The 21,683-nt window shown below is 43.0% G+C and overlaps 1 protein-coding gene across 1 annotated transcript in view; it reads left to right on the top strand.

The window, feature by feature from the left end:
• The first annotated feature begins 12,368 nt into the window (after window positions 1-12,368).
• The window catches only part of kazald3 (Kazal-type serine peptidase inhibitor domain 3), a 9,575-nt gene continuing 260 nt past the window's right edge, over window positions 12,369-21,683 (top strand). Inside the window, exons 1-4 of the mRNA XM_069683669.1 lie at window positions 12,369-13,143; window positions 19,042-19,202; window positions 19,284-19,431; window positions 21,598-21,683. The exon at window positions 21,598-21,683 is cut by the window's right edge and continues 260 nt beyond it. Coding sequence (XP_069539770.1) covers window positions 12,594-13,143; window positions 19,042-19,202; window positions 19,284-19,431; window positions 21,598-21,683 — 945 coding nt within the window. The 5' untranslated portion in view covers window positions 12,369-12,593. The remainder of the gene's footprint in view (window positions 13,144-19,041; window positions 19,203-19,283; window positions 19,432-21,597) is intronic.

Genomic DNA, 21,683 nt, shown 5'->3' on the forward strand with positions numbered 1-21,683 from the left:
TGGACACTGCTGAAGGAGATCCGATATTAAGGATCAGGGCACAAGGGGAACAGTTAGAATTACGTTTACTCAGTTACAATCATGGTTTCCAACACCAGCACCTAGAATTTCAGAGTTCTGATGGTGTGAGCTTTAAATTGAAATCCCTTAACTCAAGTGGAGACGATCCTCTCTTTGACATTGAAGCTTTCAAAGTGACTTTGAAAACATCTCAGGTTGACTGCCGTTTGGACCTCAACTCTCGGGCAAATCTGTCAACCGTCCACACTGTGCAAGGCTGTCCCTCCTTGTCCAATAACATACTTGGTAATGCTCAAGACAATGCTTTGATTGGTGGGTGGAAGAATGACGCCTTGGTAGGAGGCGAAGGAAGGGACACACTTATAGGAGGCAGTGGAGACGACATCCTCATAGGTGGCACGGGAGACGACACCCTCTATGGCGAGGATGGAAATGACACTATGATGGGAAACTCCGGCTCTGATGTTTTCATTCCTGGACCAGGGGCTGATCTAGTGGACGGAGGTCATGGAAGAGACATTGTTCTGTATCGGGGTGATCATAACACAGGTCAAGGGGTTTATGTTAACTTGCTGACTGGACAAGGCCGCTATGCTGATGCTGAGGGGGACGTGCTGAAGGATGTGGAGACTGTGATTGGTACCATATATTCTGATATCTTGGTGTCTGGGTACGAAAGTTGTCTTCTCGAAGGCTCGGACGGGAATGACCTTTTGGTGTCCACCGGTGGCGATTACCTGGTTGGAGGTGATGGAAATGACATCTACATGTTGGCCTTCCAACACGGTGCAGTCACCATTAACAACTGTGCAAAGGACAACGCCGTGGACGTCTTGTACCTGAGCTACGGATTAACACCAACATTTGACCACCAGCTTTTATCTAACGGAGTTCTTCTGACGTTCTATGGACAAAACCAAACTACTGTTAAGATTTTGTTCGAGGGCTGGACCAATGATGCCAATGAATGCGGTCATCTGCAGTTGGTTTTCAAAGATTTGGAGGTGTCAGTGGACTGGTTACTACAAAGGTGTAAAAAGGAAGCGTCAAACTAAAAGACAAAGCAGTTTGCTTCAGTCTTCTGTCAATGTGTTTTTATTTTACAAACATGTAAGAAAACTGCGATTAGACAACGACAAAGAATGCAGAAAAAAACAGAATGTAATTGCATTCATTGCTTTGTCTGTTAGTCTCTATTAAACATCTTTGGTTTGCAATCATTTCATGTCAATGTTTCTTTGAAAGGTTATAAACATCATGTTGAGGACATTTTTTCTATGAACCCATCCTGTCTCTCTGTGGAATTGGTTGGGTATATATAGATTGACATAACAATGATTCAAATTCATTAAAATTGACATCATCAATAAATAATTGTGATTTAATAATGGCAGAGTTCAGTGCAGCATTTCCAAACCTGGGAATTGTGGGAAATGAGCTAACATGAAACATACTAGCAAATGCAAACATAAAGCATGGTAGTTTTTAAGTAGTTAAGTATTTTTAACACTCTGTTTTAACTAACACATACATCTACAATACTTGCGTAGAAATACAATCAGACATGTGAAATAAAATATACATACTGACGAAGCTGCCACAACATAAGACCGGAGCAGATGGATGCAGATTGTGTTGTCTCTTTGACCACAGTCTCTCCTTATGGCAGAACACTTCCTGATTAAGTCACATGACATACCATCTGATACCACCTGATCAAGCTTGAAAACTATTTAGAACGGCCACCAGGAGGTGCTAACTGTAACAGAGCAGTCCTCAAGAGGAGAAGAAAACTTTTAAAATGCTCGTTTGTCGAACGGTCGGATCGATCTGATGCATTCAAGGAAGTTGGGAAATTTGAACGCTGAACGGCTTTCGTGACACAGCGACAAGGGAATTCATCTCAAGTTAAATTTTAGATAAAGAGCAGATTGTTATTTGTTAGCATGCAGATGTTAATAGAGATTAATAAGAAGCTAATTCGTTGCCAGATGACGCTGATGGGAGCTGGGATGTTTTTGCTCTCCTCACGGACCGATTTTCCTACATACGCCGCAGCCTGCTGATACGTGATTGGTCAAAATTACTTCAAACAGATACCAAAACACTTGCCTGCCTACAGATTTTACGTTTCTATGTAGAATCAGTAAATAGAGATTAGCTTGTGTGGGTCCAGGGGGGGGAGTGCAGGAGTGATCCAGAAGAAGGCTGGCTGGCTGGCTGGCTGGCTGTCAGGCTTGGTAAGTGGGCTGGCTGACAAAAGAAGGAGTGCTGATTGGAGATCCAGAGCAGGTGTGTGGAGAGAGAAAGAGATAAAAACACACCAAGCACTCGTCACTCACACTAAAATCTAAACAAAGAACACACACTTACAGGCCCACACATGTCACAGAGGAGGGACTGTGACACATTCTGATACCATCAGTTAAAAGCCCCAAAAATACTTGTTGATCAGAAATGAGTTCTTCGGGTCTCTGAGTGCTAAAACCATGGAAGAAGTGGGTCTCCCGCTCTGGATTGGATGGATCATATAATCCTGGATCATGAAAAATGGGATTTCCAAATAATGGTCCATATTAAACTATCAGCCGAAAGCTGCCGCCCCAAAGGTTTCAGTCTTGAACTTTGAAACAACGAGCAGACTCGTGCCAGAGGACGTGATGGGCCGTGCTGCTTCATGCAATGTAAACAGCTGGATAATCAGCTATATTTTTCACAGGGTGGTCCACGTGCCTGCATGAGACCACGCAGTTAGGATTCAGTGAGCGACGGACAGGCTTTTTATAGTCCATCTTTGGAACAGTGACGCTTCAACACAGCAGGCTCAAGTCAATGACTCGTCCTGTAGTGTAAACAAACTGTGGTTCTTCTTATGAATTCACTTAACATCCCTCCTTTATCACATTTTGACTTCCATCAGGAAAATTCATTAGAAAATTGGGTATCTTTTTTTTTTACTTGAAACTGCACCCATTGGAACTGTTTTCTCTTCTACATTGTCATATATATTCCATCCTTTTATTGCCACCTGTACTTTTTGTCTCATTTTATTACTTTATTTAATGGGCCTGTTTTGTGCGCTGCTGTAACGAGTACATTTCTCCTGTGGGGGATCAATAAAGCTTATCTTATCTTATCTTAATAATTAGACAATGATACAGTGATGCAGAAGGAGTAGAACCAAACACCTGAGTACTTTTATTTTGAAGTGACCATTGAACAGAATTTTGTTCACGTTTAATGTAAAGTTCTAACTCCCGTCATCTTCAGGAACAGCTTATGTAACCGTGCATGTTTTCTCCGGTGAAGGTCTGACGGACAGAACAAATATTGATCAGAGTTTGGGAGCAGCTGACGGCGCTCTGTGCTTCAGAGTTTAAAGATCTGCACGCCGAATGATTTCACTTTTATATGACAATCAGCTTCACGTTGCTGAATGTAAACGTCTCTTTGTTCTCAGTGACGTTCGGCTCGTTTCACGTCCAACATGTTGATGCTGTGTTTCAAGAACGAGCGCTGTTTAAACATTATGAAGCTGCAGACAGTCTACTGAACATCTGGCTTCATCTTGAAACACTAAGACTTTATAGCAAATCTTTGTGATTAAGGGAAGTGAAATACCTGTCAGTACACTAGCAGTTTGACTGCATTTTGCAGAATGAAAAGAAAGGAGCAGGTTAAATATTTGTTTTGTCTCTGTGGGTGGAGGTGTTATCAGGAAGAGAAAAAATGTTTACAACAAAACACCTGCAGGAGTTTCTGTGAGTCCGATGAGACCTTCTTGTTGAGGACACGTTTACGTCTCAGGGCGTTTTGTTTGACAGCTTATGTAACGGAAATATTTTGTCATACTTTTCAATGTTTAAACTTGAATTTGTTAAACTAAACTTGATCATATTATGTGTCATTTTTGAAAGAATTTCCCAGAATTCAAAGCCACATAATGTTTTAAATACGTTGGGATGTGAACTGATTCCTGCAAAACAAGTTTTAATAAAATTTCACATTTTGGCATCAACAAATCAGCCGTTAAATCTGCCTTTATATAACTCTTCACAGCGCAGCACGTGCAGCTGCAGCTTTGTGTTCAGCAGATGGACTTTATTGTTGACTCTCGGTCTGAAGGTCTTCTGATAGAAGACGGTACGCCTCCATACATTCATCCACTCCTCCATCACTGCTCAACACATCACCAGTGTACCACTCCACCTTCAGCAGTAAGTGGTCGTCTGTGTCTGATTGTTGTGATTGATAATTAATACATCAACACTGAGGAACTTCTGGATCTGACCTCTTCTGATCAGCTGATTACACGGACCGAGGCTGCTGTGGTCGAAGGAGAACTGCGCGGTGGAGACGCAGAAGAAGAAGAAGAACACTGAGCGGTGAGTCAATCTTTCAAAGTCGTTCTTCCAAGTTGGACAAGATAAGATTTGTTGTATTTTTTTGCTCGGAGCTTTAAAGAGAGACTGAAGGCCGTTTCCTGTATTTGGGGTTTTGTCAACGACTACAACATTTCTCTAGCTGACCTGTTGAAGGAGGGCAGTTATTCGAACATTACCTTGGTGCGGGGCAACAAACAGCATCAACAAAAAAAGCGAGCCTGCACATTTACTCGCACACTATTTCAATCATCAAAATGATTCAAAATGATGCTAGTTTTAACAAATGAACGTAGCAGATGTAGTTGTAGTTTAAGTGTGCTGGCTTGAGCATTATCAAGGTTAATGCTAATAAATAACTTGGGGGCTCGTCCGGGGTCCGGCTTTGTCACGCCCCACCCTGAGGCGGCCCTACAACTACCCACCATCTGACCCAGAGATAACCACGTGAAACACCTTAAGACACTCAAATACCTGAGATTTGTTAAAGGAGAATCAAACAATCAAATCATCAACCGAAGGCAAATCAACCAAAACACAGCATCACAAACTCCCTGCTGAGAGGCAGAGCTGCAGCAGTCCCCGCTCCAGAAGCCTCTCTGTCTTCAGATGCCGTGTCTGGGGCTTTTAAGCACCCAACACCAGGTGAACCCCGCTGTGCACTCACCTGTTGTAGGAAGACACAATGAAAAGGGAGAAGGGACCAACAGCAGGGAACACATCCAGACACAACAGCATCAATCCAACATTTCCCTTCCGTCTCAAGTGGACGTTCAGTTAAATTCACATTTATTCTGACACAACATTCATACATGTTGGACACAGCAGTACCTTGGGCTGAATGCAAACATGCCCACAATGACCATGCTAACATAGCTAATTAGCTGTAAACACGAATGACATCTGAGGCTGATGTGGAAAACTAAGTTCATGTGCATTTGTTTTTCTCTGACGGATTGGACCCCTGAAAGCGTTCACCGGATGATGGTAAATGGACTGTACTTATTTAGCTGCTTTCTCAGACGCCTGAATAGAACAGAACCATTGTTCACCATTGTTGAACATGTCTGCTGTGAAATGAGCCCATAATCACAAGATCATTAAGTTATAACGATGCATCACGAAGAGCTGTTGATTAATTACAGTGCGCAACAAAGCTAAGGATTTAAACAATGTAATATGAACACATTACTGTCTATAGAGTCATGCTACTACCTGTTAGCATTAGCCTCAGAGTGGACCGGTTGTTTCAGGTACCACTAAACAAAAACAGTCTTTGACTTTGATTTTTAATAAGGTAACAGTACTTGAAAACATGTACCTGTTCAGACGTATGTGTGCTCACCTTAAAGCTGACTCAGGTTATAATTCAAACAACTTTATTAATCCCTTTTGGGGCCACTGGTTTGGAGCAGCTTGTACAAGAAAGACAAGAGAAACACAGCGACATACAGACAACAATAAATTATACAGGAGAGCTAAAATATGAAACTATAGAAGTAGCACTGGTAGTATATTTTACTGATAATACGTAAATACTATTACTGAATTATAAATTCATAAAAACTTTCACATGACCATTTTTTATGTTAGTCTTTAGTTATTTAGTATTTTTTCCTTTGGACAAAACAAAAACAGACGACCCCTGAGGCTGACCTTGGACCCCTCTGGGGATCCTGACCCTTAAGTTGAGAACCCCTGATTTAGGAAATTATGAGTCATCAGACTTTAAGCCAAAGTTTTGTTTCTGTTTTTAATCTTTACAGGCCGGCTGAGGTTCACCTGAACAACAAACACCTCCAGGACCTCCGGCACCATGTCTCCATCTCACAGCGGATCCGATCACAAACCGTCTGGACTCAAAAGCCTCTGTTTATGGCTCCACCGCTGCTCCTCCCCTCCTCCTCCTCCCTCTCCTCTTCCTCTCCCTGCCAGCTGCGGTGTCTCCCCCTCTCCCCCTGCGTCTCGTCGTCTCCCCCTGCTGGTCGTCCTGCTTGTGGGCAGTCTGCTGCTGATGCTGGCACTGCTGCTGTGGAACTACCACTGTCTGTTTATCTCCCACATCTGCTCCCCACGGGGGGAGGAGGGGAGAGGGGGGTCATGACCCTGTTTATAAGGATGTTCAAATTTTTCAATTATTTTGCTTTATAGTCTAAAAAATGTTTCTATCACTTCCACTGAAATCAATCATTTGTTTCTGCTTCATGTGATTATGTTTTAGAATGAGGAGGAAATTCTGAGTTCTGGCCAAATAAAAATGTCTGTATTATTTATTCCTCGTAATGCTGATCAAGAATTTCACTTCCATTCACTAAATGTTCTTGTGAGTGACAGATTATGAGCAGAAGAGTCAAGATCTGAGAAGCTGAGGTGGAGATATCGTTGAGATATATGATCCTACATTTCCCACAATGCAGCTGGATAGTCTTTCATTATGCCTCCCTGCTTGGCCACATCTGTCACACCTCTAGAAACTGTATGTTAAACACATGATGACATCACTATGACAACAGGAATGAGTTTATGTTCCTTTAAATGAGATGGAACTTTCAAAATAAAAGCTCCTGATTGCTTTAATGTTCTGCTGAAGTCTTTTTTTATTTTTCAGTGTAAAAATAAAACTTTTTTTATTTATAAAAATGTAATATGAGAATTCAGTTTAGTAAACGTAGAAATAAAAGAATCATCTTGTATTTGTTGTATTTATTTCATACATATACACATTTTTACACATACACATGTTTTATGCTAAATTAACATTAAAAATTCAAATTCAAGACTTTTTTTTTTTTAAGTCTGACAGTAAAGCTGTTTGCCCGTAGTCAACTGCTGAGGTCAAATTAACCCAACACACAGGCTTTAATCATGCCACATCAGCTCAGTGATGATGAACAGATGAACAGATTTAAGATGTTTCTAGAAAGATCATAGAAAGACCTGCTCCCTTTAACCCAAGTAAACATTTATCTTCTGCTGGAAACTTTACTGTCCACATTTAATCAGCTTGCCAAAAGACAAATTTAGTTTTTACAAAGCCTAAATGTTCTGACCTGTTTTACTCTTTGGATTAAACAGTGATTAAATTGAATTGGTTGAAGTTAAAGTGTCTTTGATTCTCCTATATTCGTTCTTAAAAGCAAAGTTTAGGACATCACAGGCAGGAAAATAAAAGTGTTCATAAACTACTGATAAAAGGATAAAAGGTGCAGGGTGGCAGTGGCTCAGTGGTAGAGTCGGTCATCTTTCAGTTGTAAGGTTGGTGGTTCGATCCCCAGCTCCCTCAGTCTGACTTGTCCAAGACACTGAACCCCAGATTGCTCACGATGGCAGAGCCATCAGTGACTGATTGACACTTTGTGGGGTCATGAGTGTCATGTGTACAGGTAATGTTCTAAAGCAGCTTGAGTGGTGGCTAGAAAAGTGCTATATAAGTACAGTCCATTTAACATTATCATCAATGATTTATCAGCTCTGTCATTATTGGAAACCTGAACATTACACGCTCAGCTCAGCTTAATCACGTAGGCCTCCCATGTGGAAAACAGTCAATATAGTACACGTAATGTATGTTCTGAAGCACAGTGCAGCTGAGGTTAAGTACATGTTTATTGTTCTCTTCAGTCTGTAATATATGTGCAGACCCAAAGCTGCTGTTAACCTACACAGGTAAATACCAGGTTCACCTGAGAGCCAGTTTTGACTTGTTTTAACACACACAAAACTTTACAATAATAACTGTGTTAGAGTGTGCGTCTGCGTGCTGACTGTGTCTCTGACAGAAGGCGTGCTGTTACATCCTTCAGGGAAAAGTACAGTGCTGCGCGCTAAATAACGCAGTGAGCAGACTGAAGTATAACATCAGCAGCCACAAACCCTCCATTACAGCTCTATTCCTGTCTTACAGACGACCGTCACTCTGCCCTCGTTAGTTTACTTTCAGTGTTTTTCTTTGAAGTGGCGACGCTATAAAAGTGACAAGCCAGAATCTTTACAGAAAAACAAACTTAAATCAGTGAGTGTTTAAAGTTCAGTGTCCGGAGAAAAGATTTAGGAGCCATTTTTAAGAATTTATAAGGATCAGAAAATGGGGAAGATATTTTCACTGTTTTTCTCCTGAAATTCACTTTCCAAATCTACAACACAAGAGGTTACACAGGCAGAACAGCAGGGGCTCTGGAGAGGGGTTACACAGGCAGAACAGCAGGGGCTCTGGAGAGGGGTTACACAGGCAGAACAGCAGGGGCTCTGGAGAGGGGTAACACGGGCAGAACAGCAGGGGCTCTAAAGAGGGGTTACACAGGCAGAACAGCAGGGGCTCTGAAGAGGGGTTACAGGGCAGAACAGCAGGGGCTCTGAAGAGGGGTTACACAGGCAGAACAGCAGGGGCTCTGGAGAGGGGTTACACAGGCAGAACAGCAGGGGCCCTGAAGAGGGGTTACACAGGCAGAACAGCAGGGGCTCTGGAGAGGGGTTACACAGGCAGAACAGCAGGGGCTCTGAAGAGGGGTTACACAGGCAGAACAGAAGGGGCTCTGAAGAGGGGTTACACAGGCAGAACAGCAGGGGCCTTGGAGAGGGGTTGCCAAGGCAGAGAAGGGTTTCAGTGGCGTCACCCATTGGTTTCTGACGAAGCGCTTTGAAGCCCGAATTGCGCCTGCGCTGGGGGTTGCCATAATGGAAATACCAGAGCCGGCTAATCCAGAGACGGGCAAAGAGGCGGAGCACGAGCGAGCTGAAGCCTATGGCTGAGCTCTATGGGCGGGTCGCATGAATCAGCCAGCTACGGCTATGAAGCTAGGCTATATGCTCCTCAGCGTAGCTATCGGTTATTAGCCATAGACTGTATAAATAATGAATGAGCTAGTTTAACTTTGCCAGGAGTAGCTTCTGTTTGTGACTGTGACTGACTGCAGGTGTTAAGTTGTCAGACTAAAGAAGTAGCGGACTCGCTGCTCGCTCGCCCGGTGAGAGAGCGGCGAGCCAGCACGTAACGGGAAACGTAAAATAACCGGTCTTCTCAGATGACTGAGAACCTTCATAGGCATTTTATTTATAGCTAGTTCTTTATCGATGTATCTCTGGAACCCCTGTAACAAAAAACACGAAGCCCCACACGAAGCCCCAGAAACATAAATACTTAAAGGAACAGGGTTTAGGATTGTTTTGGATTTAGTGGCTTTTAGCAATGAAGGTGCAATCATGACCTTTCTCTCCTCACCCTCACCTTCCTGGTGTGTAGGAGAACCAAGAGTGGCCGGTGAAACTCATGAAAAGCTCAAAAGGCCCTCTCCAGAGCTTGTCCATTCTGGGCTACTGTAGAAGCATGGTTGGGCAATATGGCAGGCTCTGTCAAAAAACCTGCTCCTTCTAAAGATATAAAGAGTTCATTTTAAGGTAACCCAACACATGACTAATACTTTCAGGTGAATATACACTCATAGATTCATTCTCGTGAATATTATGTTCCATTACTGCGATACCTCCTCCAAAGGATTCACAAATGTTACACACTAGACCTTAAAGGAATCCTACAAACTCGTGAAGGTTTCTATGAATCCTTAACTTAGGAACAACCTTAAACCTGGAACCCTTTCAAGCAAGTCTGGGATCTCCTCAACCAACCCTCGAAAAGCCATTTTAAGAGGTACATAGAGCCACTGAAATGCCATAATCTAATCCAACATACTTACAGAATCCTTCAACCAACTATAAAGCCTTGGAACCCGTTGAAGGAACTTTTGGAGCTCCTGGATCCCCTCAAGTACCATTTAGGATCCCTTATGCCCATAAAATCTCTGAACTCTTTCAAGGATCTCCTGGTAGTACCAGGCTGGTATTTTCATTAAGCCAAAGAATGTCCTGGAACCTCGGAAGGCATTGTTGGATTCCTAAAGGTTCTACAAACCTTCTAAAAAAAACTAAAAAAAACCTAAAAACTAAAAAAGAACCATTTGGAACCATTGAAACTTCTTCAAGAATGCTTAGAGTCTCTACAAAAACATTTGGAAGCCAAGAATTTATAGAACACCCAACATCTTCATGAAGAAGGTGAGGAGTTCATCTCAAGCACCAGCAGAACCTCCAAAACGCCTTATGACCCCTAAAAAACTGAAAAAAAGAACCAAAGGAACCTCCCAGGAGCCTTTAAATTCTTTAACTGTATCTAGAACCTTTTAAAGACTATTACATATTTTTCGTGGAGCCTGGAGAGTCTTAAAGGGATTAACAGATTTTCAGGAAGAACCCCTGCAGAAAAAACTCCCTCTAGGAACCATGAAACCTTTGAAACAACAAGAACGCATCTGGAAAACCCACTGCAACCTTTTGAGGGATCCATGGGGCTTCTACAAGAACCTCTGGAAGTCTTCTGTGGAACCCTGGAGCCCTAAAAACATCTAAGAGTTTCCTGACAGAATCAAATGGGTCATTCAAGCACCATTCAAACCCCTCAAGGAAATGTTCCTGACCCTGAACCATCACAGACCCCAGGAAACTCCACGAGGAACCACCTTAGACATATTCTAGGAGTCCTTAATGATTGACAAATTCCACATTCAAGAACCCTGAAAAATGTTATTCCAGAGCTTTGGAGTCTGTTTGGACATACCCCTCACAAATCCTCAAAATACTTTATGGGCCTCTTAACCTTCCTAGTAAACTCCCTGAAAGAGGCCTGGAACCTCCTGGAGAACCCTGGGAACCTTTCCAGGCTTTAAACCCCGTCTCCCAGCCTGATAATGAGGATACCAGCTGTCAGGTCTTGCGGGGGAAGGGAGCACGAGCCTCACAGCTGAAAGAAGCACATCAAACATACAGCCGCGCGCGCTACCTGAGAGCCTCGAAAACTCTGTTAGGTAAGACAGCGCAAGACCGGGAATAAGAACACTGCGCCTTCAAAATAAAAGCAAAACAATGATTTTTTTTTTTTCATAAAAATGTCACCTTTACAAAATGAAATAACATAGATGAGTGTTCAGAAGACCGAAATACCTTTTTTATTTTTATTTTTTAAATCTTTTGTAGTTTTCTATTAGTAAAACTCTGGAAACAGTTGTTTTGTGTTTCAGTCAAAGTACCATAACAATCTTCTACTGTGTGCAGCACAGAGATTCTCAGATCTGTCCTGCAGTTTGTTCTACTTGCAAAAGACTGATTTATAATACTCTTAAGGTGACTGCAATCCTCCTGCCTGTACTGGTCACAAAGAGATCCATTGAGATGAGGACAAAATCCTCATTCTGTAAGAAAAAAAGGCCTAACATTTTACTAAAGTTATAAGTCAGTCAAACTATTCCAGTTAAGAATCTCTTTCTTTATTAAATATATTAAATAAATTATGAATATATTTATAAAATGTATTATGGCCAATGTCTTTAAAGAATAAACTCATTGGTCTGTTTACCTTAAACTACTGAAGAAAAATTTTAGCATTTGCTGAACTTCGAGTGTCTTTTTTGCAAGAAAAAGTCTTTGTCCGCTGTCACCTACAGTTCGTCCAATATCAACATGAGAAACGATTACAGGGAACAAACTCAACAGAATCAGAATAACAATCAGAAACAGGTTTATTACCAGGTGGTTTTACAAGGGAACTGCTGTCTTTTGGTGCATAACGATAATTAGAGACTAAAAAAAGGACTCTGCCAAAAAGTAATACTTTGATAAAAAATATGATATAATGTAATATGGCCTTAAATATATACTTGACCGTATATCTATCTATTTATTTTTTCCTTATTCCAACCAGACTCATGCCTAATACACAAAAAAGTTTTTATTTTGAAGGATTTTACCGGATGTAAAGGGTCTTATTGTGACAGACTTGACTCAGTAGTCGCGTGCCAGTCTGCGGAGCAGCGCGAGCAGCTCAGCTGTTTGAACCTCGGACGCTCTCAGTTCAGATTCAAAGTTCTCACTTAAAATTAAAGAACGTTTGCTCCTTTTTTTTCTTTTACAAATGTTGGATTCTGTTTCAAAGAAGCGGAAGTTTTTCTCTCAATTTTCTCGTCTCTTTGTTTTTACGAGTGTTTGGTTTGGACAGGAATATGAGTGTCGGGCTTTAAACTCTGATTGTCTGCTGTCTTTCTTGGTTGTTTTATCGCGTTGAACCGGAGAAAGAACCGGGCCGACCCGGCATCACCCGTCCGGTCCCGGTGTCTGGATTAAAACAGAACTCACAGACAGGTTAAAATGCCGGGAATGAGAGGACTAGTTCTCCTGAGTCTCTGTCTGAACCTCCACACATGCCGAGCTCTCCCCAGCCTGCTGCCCGACCTCAGCACCGAGCAGCCCGGCCTGTTCTCCCTCACCGACCCGCTGCTGGACTACGACCGGCTGGATGAGGAGCTGGGAGGCGGTGGGGGACGGAGCGAGGCTGAAGGGGCAGAGGGCTGCGGGCCGTGTGAGCCGGACCTGTGCCCGGAAACCCGGGGCTGCCGGGCCGGACTGGTGCTGGACTCCTGCGGCTGCTGTAAGGAGTGCGGAAACCTGGAGGGCCAAGCCTGCGACCCGGGAGACCGCAGCGTCTACTACGGGATGTGCGGGACCGGACTGCGGTGCCAGAAGGACCCGCGGCATACAGGAGGAGGAGAGGAAGATGATGAGGAGGTGTGTGTGTGTGAGGAGCAGGAGGCGGTGTGTGGCAGTGATGGAGTGTCATACATGAACGTGTGTCAGTTCAGAGAGGCCTCTTTCTCCAAACCAGGACTCAAGACTAAAGGAAAGGGGCCCTGCAAAACAGGTGAGACCTGCTGTCTGTCTGTCTGTTTGCTTGTAATGATAGTATTTTATATCCTGACACATTTCTTATCATTTATATTTAACTGTATATGCCACTCAGGCCACATCCATGTGGGGCCCAAATGGGACATCAAACTGGGTCCAAGCCAAGTTTCCCTCCGTTTCCATTTTGGCCTCATTTGGCGTAAACCAGATGAATTAATGATCAGCCCTTTATGGGTGAATGCAGCCCACCTGGGACCCATCCATTGTCCATGTTTGCTGTCTAAATGTTCTGCCAAGTTCCAGCCCATTCTGGGTTGCCCATGTGTGCTCTAACAGCGACCAACTTAAAGGAGGACTACTGGTATTTTGAAACCTGGGCCCTATCTTCAAGTTAGAATCGCGAAGATCTCAGTTTCGTTCTCTTTGGCGGCACCTATTGCGATAAAAGGTAATTGCTGGAGCACACTTCTCAGATATCCAGACAGTGCTGCATGTGTGACGTCCACGGTCGGCTCCGGTTGTAACTCTTGATTTTCCTGGCAGACGGTCGCTTTCCTTTTCAGACTGTTTGCTTCATCTGAGCGTCGAGTTTGTTTCTTCTTCTTTGGATTTTCACTTCTTGTTGAAGTTGTATCTGTAGTCATCCATCTTTTCTTTGTTTGTTCAGCCATAGTAGATTACTGTTTACTCGCAGCACTTGCAGAGAGCGGAAAAGCAGCCGCTTAGCTCCGCCTACCCTCTCTGGCAGACCAACCACTGCTGGCTGATGGAAAACACGTCACAAACTGGGCGCTGCTTGTGATTTTTTTTACATATATGTGGGCTTCCTCCCACAGTCCAAAGACATGCTCGTTAGGTTGAATGTGAGCGTGATTGGTTGTCTGTCTCTGTGTGTCAGCCCTGTGATTGACTGGTGTAACCCCGCCTCTCGCCCTGTGACAGCTGGGATAGTCTCCAGTATAGATAATGGATGGAGGGATAGCGCCCAGGTTTAAAAACACCAGAATTCCCCTTTAATGAGCTACCTAATGTGGGGAACAGTCTCCTGAATTTATACGTCATGTGGATTATTAAAAAGAAATGTACTTATGATCAGTCTAAGGTGTTATTACAGATGGACGATGGGCGGGTTTCCTGCTTAAGGGCTCCATAAGTGAAAAAAGTTGTGTCGCTGCAGATCTTTGAAGTTATAACTTAAGAGAAAGCTTTGATCGTATTTGGTCGGATTTTAGGAAGAGTTAGGGACACTGACAGGAAGAAATGTGGAAGACTTTCAGAATAAAAGCCTCATTTTTAAAAAAGAGACATAAGTTACAAATGTTGTAGTTTTTAGAAAAAAGCTTTCAAAATAATACAGGCTGTAATTTCCACATTCATGATAAAGATGAGTTTTAAATCTTCAATCAATAATAACTCATCCTCTGCTGTATTTAAACTGCGTCTTTAGATTAGAGACATTTTAAGACGTCACATCAGACTGTGAGAGAGCAAGCAGCATATTTCTCTTTGTCTGAGGAAACTAAAGACAGATGGCAGATTTACAGCGAAGAAGCAGCTTCATGTGTTTCTCTGCTGGTTTTCCCTCCAGCTGCGACAAACATTCACATTCTCTGCTGCTGCTGCTGCTGCCGGGGAGACGCCTCTCTCCTCACTTCACTGTCCGTCTCTCTGCTGCCTGAGCTGCTCTCTTCATTCAGACGAGCTCCGTCTGATCACAAAAGCATCTGTTGGACAGTAAAACAGCAGAGGGAAAAGTCTGACTTTTTTTTCACATGTTCAACGTCCAGATATCACATGCGGCACGTCTGCTGTTATTGTACGGAAATGGAACAACAGACGGGTTTCAGAGCCGAGATAAACAGCTCCTCGAATCACTAGAGTAATAAGCTGCAGTAAATAAATTAAGTACACTTAAATATAGGCCGATACAGCGAATTTAAGCCCATACCGATATATCTGTGATACGCCTACATAGTCCTTTTTACATCACCGCTGCTACTGTAGCTGCACCATTCACTTTGAGGTGTAGTTCAGGGAGACTGGGAGACTTGAGCGCTCCCAGTAAATAGACAGAGGCGGGTGGAGTCAGGTAACAGCCTCAGTTGTGGTCATTTTCGAAACAAACACTCGGAGCTTAAACTCCGTCTCAGAGATGAAATCTGACCCGGAGGAGGTTTACAGACCTGATGGAGGTGATCAGGTGTGACTGAGACCCCCGTGTTCGGACGAGGGCTCCACCCGTCTCTGTGCTCTGTTCAACAAACAGCCAGTGTCTGAGGAGAAACACTCACGCACTGTTACCCTCCCCTCCTCCTTCTCCCCCTCCTCCTCCTCCTCACTGCTGTCACTTTAACAGTAAACCCTGTCTGACCTCCACCTTCTACATCTGTACAGCCTCATGCTGCCTTTGTCCATTCACTTTCCACTTTGTATTTATCAAAGTCTAGATCAGCGTTCTCCCAGAAAAGGGTCTTTTTTTTGGTGTTTGGACCGTCCATAGAGCCGTACGTTAGTTCAGTGCTAAAAGCTGTAGATCTGAGAATAGGACTGTGTAATGTGTTTTTATAAATATCATTTATCCAACATCTAAAGCAGAGTCTTACATACAATCTGAGAACGTAAGGAATGTGGATATTAATGTTTTGAGCGGCTTGTTGTAAGTCCTTATTACAGGAAACCTGCTGACATCACACAAGTTATAAACGGTAACCAATAAACAGAGAATGCTTGGGGGCCGCCACAGTTCACTCAATGTACAGTTAGAGTCAGAACGACGGTGTGCTGCTTTATACTCCATTGATACAATACGATATGATACAATATGACGTGATACGATACGATGCGTCACGTTACGTTACAATATTACACGATACGTTACAATAAGATACGTTATGATACATCATGATACGATATGATAACGATTACGTCATGTTACAGTATTACACAGTTTAGCTGCCTCTGTTGGATTAGCTACCTAACTAGATTCTAATTTGTTCCGTACTTTGTCGTTATGCTTCTTGTTCATGTGAAACTAAATCCCACTATGGTTTACCGCAGTCCATCTTTAACACTGTTGAAGACTTTAGCATGTATGCTAGCTTCTTGTACATAAATAGATCCACTGTTGTTGTTGTAGTAACAGAGGCATAACAGCTTCAGTGTAACAGACGGAGCCAGCAGCGTGTTACATCGCGTTTATGTGAAGCTTGCACTGTTTCACGTTGCACGACAGGTCCAGGCAGAGAACTGCAAACGTGCTTGTGTAGCGTGTGTAGTCTTTGTTTAGAAAAATAAAGCGTCATGATGTTTACGTTCCTGAAAGCAGAACCCAACTTTCTTTTTAACAGCTTCTCAGTACCAGATATGGTTAATACGGTCCAGAGTTCCAGACCACTGCGGTTCAGTGGAAGAGTGGGTCGTCTCTCAGTCAGAACGTTGGCGGTTCAATCCCACTGAACCAGAAATTGCTCCCAAAGGCACAGGCATTGGCGAATTAATGTTATTGATTTGTTATATCCTGGTGGACAGATTGGCCTTCACATATCACCTTGTATTTGGCCGTCCAAAAAAATGGCTGCGTACCAATACCCGTACGTCAGCACTATTAAGTTAGCCAGAAAAGGATGCAAAGCAAATGATTTCAAAGGCAGCTGCAGTACGTCCGATACTACAGAGAAGAAGTGTGTGAAGTCCAACAAAGGGACTGTCTCAGGGTTTTACTTTCCTTCCTGTTATCTCCATATCATCTCTAAGTATCCTTCAGGAAGCGTCTGTGTTAACGACTGGCCTCGTTCACGTTATAATCAGATGAGATTACAGCTCACAGTCTTTATGTACTTAAAAGGTAATATTATATAATTTCATAAGTAAAGGTTTTCTCTAACACTGACAGCGAGTCATATTTCACATGTGGTCCACATTTATCATCCAACGCTTTAGAGCGCTGATACATAAAAACTGTAATAATAAAGACAAAACACCCGAAACTCAGCGACAGAAGCTTCGAATCTTTGACGCATTTTCAACACGTGGACAGTGTTTGCTGCAGAGATGATCTTCTCCCTCACAGCTTATTATTCAGATAACGTCTCACACTCAGATCATGGAGGTCCAGATAATCCTTCTATAAAAAGTTCTTCTCAGCAAATTCCTCAGACTCAGTGGAGAAATAAACGGAGACCTTCGACACACTGAAACAGGTTTGCTCTGATTTCTCTGAGTGGTAAAAGAAATACTCCGATCATTTACACAAGTCCGAAAAATGTGAAAACACCTTCCAACACCAAACGCTGCTCAATCGTACTGTGAGGAGATTTGTTTAAAGGCAGACTGAAAGTAATACTGATACCTCACACTACGATATAAACAAACGATGGCTAATAAGTCACTTATTTATGTTTGATGATTGACCTTCCAACTCACCAAACCTGCTGTAGTGATGCCGAGAGGATAAACTAAAGCAGGAGGCTGAAAAAGTCTGGATGAGAAAATGTTTAGGGAGACGCAGTTACCACGGATACCTTTTGTTCGCTGTCAACAGTTGTATGCTTGCTAATGTTAGCCTCATAGCTAGAATGTATTATATTGCTTGGTACATAAGCTGTGTCCTAATCCTGGTGCTGCAGCCTTCGAAGGACGTATTTGAAGGACGATTGCGCCACAGAAGCGTGTGGAAGGCTGTCCCATATGAAGGCTCCTTCAGATGGGCTGACAAATGCAACCTCTGTTGCCGGGGCCCAACGTATCCTGAGATGCATTGCGCGCCAATTCAAACGAGATGGCGGACTTTCACGCCAAAAGAATAAACTTTTAAATGTAAAAGTTTTTTTTTTCAACTCAGTTGAATAGCTAGCGTTACATGTTTACAAAAACGAGAGCGCCCTTTAAAGAAATTATCTTTAAAATACGAGGTAAAGTTATGGGACGTTAGTTATGCTAGCTAGTTAAACTGCTAGCTACCTGTTGCTAAGCGACAGGAGCGGTGTTTGGCATCACAAGGCTAAGGAAACAGCTGGTGACGCAAACAGGAAATGCTCCGTTGACCATACCGTCTCATTTCAGTTCGGCTTTAACGTCTAAGCAGGCAAAGACTGTATAAAAACATGGCCGACATGACCGCTCCCTAAAAGTGAAGCCAAACCCTCTCTGTCGCCCCCTGCTGACTGGCTGCAGTATAGCTCATAAGCCCCGCCTCCTCCATGTTAACAGATGGGACATGAGTCAAACTATAAAATCAAAATACACGTCAAATACATTTTTCTCAAACATGGTTTCTGTCATTATAGTTAGTTCTTATCATGCTGATTTATGTCCAAGCTTTTAATATGTTATTTGATGCTCTAAAAAGGGGGTGTGGCCTCATGATTGACAGCACTGTGGACAATTGGGGCTCCTGCAGCGTTCTGTTCCCGAGTAGCAGAGTAGAGGAGGAACGGCGAGAGGAGACGTAACTAACACTAACACTACAGTCATTGAACTTTCCATAAGCGTGAATATGAAGAAGCTGTTCTGCTGCAGACTGAGCCCACCTGAGGGCTCCAACACGGCAAGGCCACAAGGTAAAGGTGTGTGTCGGGTAGAGGAAGGGGCGGGACGTCAGTGCTGCGGCTCCAGCAGTCGATCTCTCCTGCACACCCTTTGGAGACAAATGAGCAAGATGGAGTTTTTTTTCTTTTCGACAACGAGAGGAGGTGGAGACAAGATAATCTGCGTTAACCATCCGTACCAACCAAGGGCCTCAAACAGAATCCTGCCCCTGATTTTCCGGAGGGTGGAATTGGGTGTAAGTTGGCCTGAAACTCCTGTAGTCTGAGCCTGGCTCTAGTGCTAGAACAGAACCCTCATTTGGTAAATGTACAGGAGTATCACCAGTGTGTTTACTTGTCGCTCTTGTCTCTCTTTCTGTGTCCTACAGTTCCCATCATTAAGGTCCCTCCTCACAGTCAGGTGAATGGGACCGGCAGCAGCCTGGTTTTCCTCTGTGAGGTCTTTGCGTTCCCGATGGCTCTGGTGGAGTGGAAGAAGGAGGGACGGGATGTTATTCTGCCCGGAGACGACCCCCACATCTCCGTCCAGGTGCAGCACATTTAAAACCCACTGACAGGCCCTCCAACAGCTTCACAGATGTCTTTTTACTACCTCTCTCTGTCTTCACAGTCTCGGGGCGGTCCTCTGAAATTCGAGCTCTCCAGTTGGCTGCAGATCGAGGGGGCGGGGCCAGAGGACTCAGGAACCTATCGCTGTATTGCTCGTAACAACCTGGGATCTGTGTCGGCGTCAGCTGTGCTGGGGGTACTGGGCGCAGGTGAGAGGGACAGCTGATAACACCTGACTTCTGTTCATGTAGTCAGACACTGTTCCTCTGACGTCTCACTGAACTGAAGAGAATCTGAATTATTTCATTTCTTCCTGATTGATCAACGTCTGTAAAGACAATTGACGGTGAAAATATGGAGGTCCACATTTCCAGGTAAAGCAACATATTTGATAATCTATTAGCTAACATTACCGTCTGATAGTGTTAAAGAATACAGTAGTTAAAGGTAACTTAATGGTAATGTAAAGTAGGAATTACTACTCTTGTAAATCACTAACTTTAGATGTGAAGTTGTTGATCAATCAAGAAGCAGTAAAATGCTGACAGTTTGTCGGAGCTTCCCACTCCGAGTGTGACGTCAGAGGAAAATGGCCGCTGTGTGAACGTGGTGAATGACAGAGACATCCTTCTTCCTCTCTCCCTTCAACATGTTTACAGTTGTGGTTAAATGCCACAGACATGAAGGAGCTAACTGTGGATGGTAAAAATACAATGATTGAACATGCTCGTCCTCCTGTCGTGACTTCGTTAGCGTCCCAGTTGGTCGTCGTCGACACAACGCATGTGTTTTATTTTTAGGCCGTTTCTAGACATCGAAAAAACCTTCAAAACCTGCTTTTAAATGGACAGATTTTATCTATGCAATCAATTTTCTGTTATTCTAATGTGTTTTTGTCACATTGGTAAAGTTAGTTTTGTTTAAAAAACTGTATACATATTTTAATTTCATTATCTTCTGGAGCCTTTCTTCCTCCTGAAACGAACAAGCCGTTTCAACAAAGGTCAGACCTCAGCCACGATTGGCTGACAGTATTTGGAGTGACCGCGGCCGCACTGCACTGTCTCTCCACAGTTGTAGAAAACATGGCTGCTTTAGGATCAGTTATTCGGCCTTATATGTACGAGCCAGAATCACCAGGAGGTATCGGAATGGTAGATTGAAACTACTTGACTACAAGGCAGCCTGAGGTGAACGACGGTGGATGACGATTGGTCGATTTCAGCGAAAGCAAGGTTCTACATAGAAACCTGCAGCTGTTCTGAACGGCCCGTTTCAGAGGCGACCTTTTTAACAATGTAATTCTGGAAAAACACAGAATTATGCAGTTTTCACTTTGAACAATAAACACCCAAAAATGTGAAACCCATGCAAAATATAAGAATATCCATTCAAAAGTTAAAGTCGTAATCTCAAAGATCTCAGTTTTGTTGTTTGGCAGCACCTGTGGTGATAAACGGTAACTGTGGGAGCACACTTCCCAGATATCCACACAGTGCTGCATGTGTGACGTCCACGGTTGGCTCCAGTTGTAACTCTTGATTTCCCTGGCTGACGGTCGCTTTCCTTTTCAGACTGTTTGCTTCATCTGAGCGTCGAGTTTGTTTCTTTTTGTTTGGATTTTCACTTCTTGTTGAAGTTGTATCTGTAGTCATCCATCTTTTCTGTGTTTGTTCAGCCATAGTAGATTACTGTTTACTCGCAACACTTGCAGAGAGCGGAAAAGCAGCCGCTTAGCTCCGCCTACCCTCTCTGGCAGACCAACCACTGCTGGCTGATGGAGAACGCGTCACTAACTGTGCGCTGCTTGTGATTTTTTTTGTAATAATACTATATACTGCAAATGCAAAGGCTTTCTCAGTGGGTCACAGGCTCAATCACCATCGTGTTTCCTCATTCGTTGATGGATAGTGACCTAACAGACATTAATTTACATGAATATCTTCGAGATTATCAATTTAAACTTTAAAATAAGACTTCATGCATCAAACTTTAGAAACCTAATAAGATAATAAAATGAGCCTCATAATGACTGTTTAGGTGACCGAAAGATTTGCTGATGATATTCAGTTAAGAAATAAAATCTTATTTGCATATTTAATTTGAACAGGTGAGTCAACATTAAAATTAAAATTAAAATACCCGTTTTTTGAATGGAATTTGGTTATCTGATTGAATGTAGGAGAGTTAGAAGAATCTCAACACCTGAAGACTTTGACGAGACAACATCACAACTTTTTAAATCATTTATTGTTTCTTTTAGTGAGTTTCGTCTCATCATGCTCTCGTCTTCATCGTGGAAAAATATAAAGGGAAAATAAAAAGTCATTTTTTTGTTAAATATTCTTTCACCTGTCTGTCTCTCCGTCTGTCAGAGGAGCTGTCGTCCTACCTGGCCAACAGCGTGTCCGAAATGAAGCAGCTGATGGACGCCACAGACTACGACCAGGACTTTTACTGA

Source organism: Semicossyphus pulcher, unplaced genomic scaffold (genome assembly GCF_022749685.1).
Source record: "Semicossyphus pulcher isolate SPU_LCO1_2020_fin unplaced genomic scaffold, fSemPul1.0.p SCAF_6, whole genome shotgun sequence".
In the NCBI taxonomy this organism is placed as follows: domain Eukaryota; kingdom Metazoa; phylum Chordata; class Actinopteri; order Labriformes; family Labridae; genus Semicossyphus; species Semicossyphus pulcher.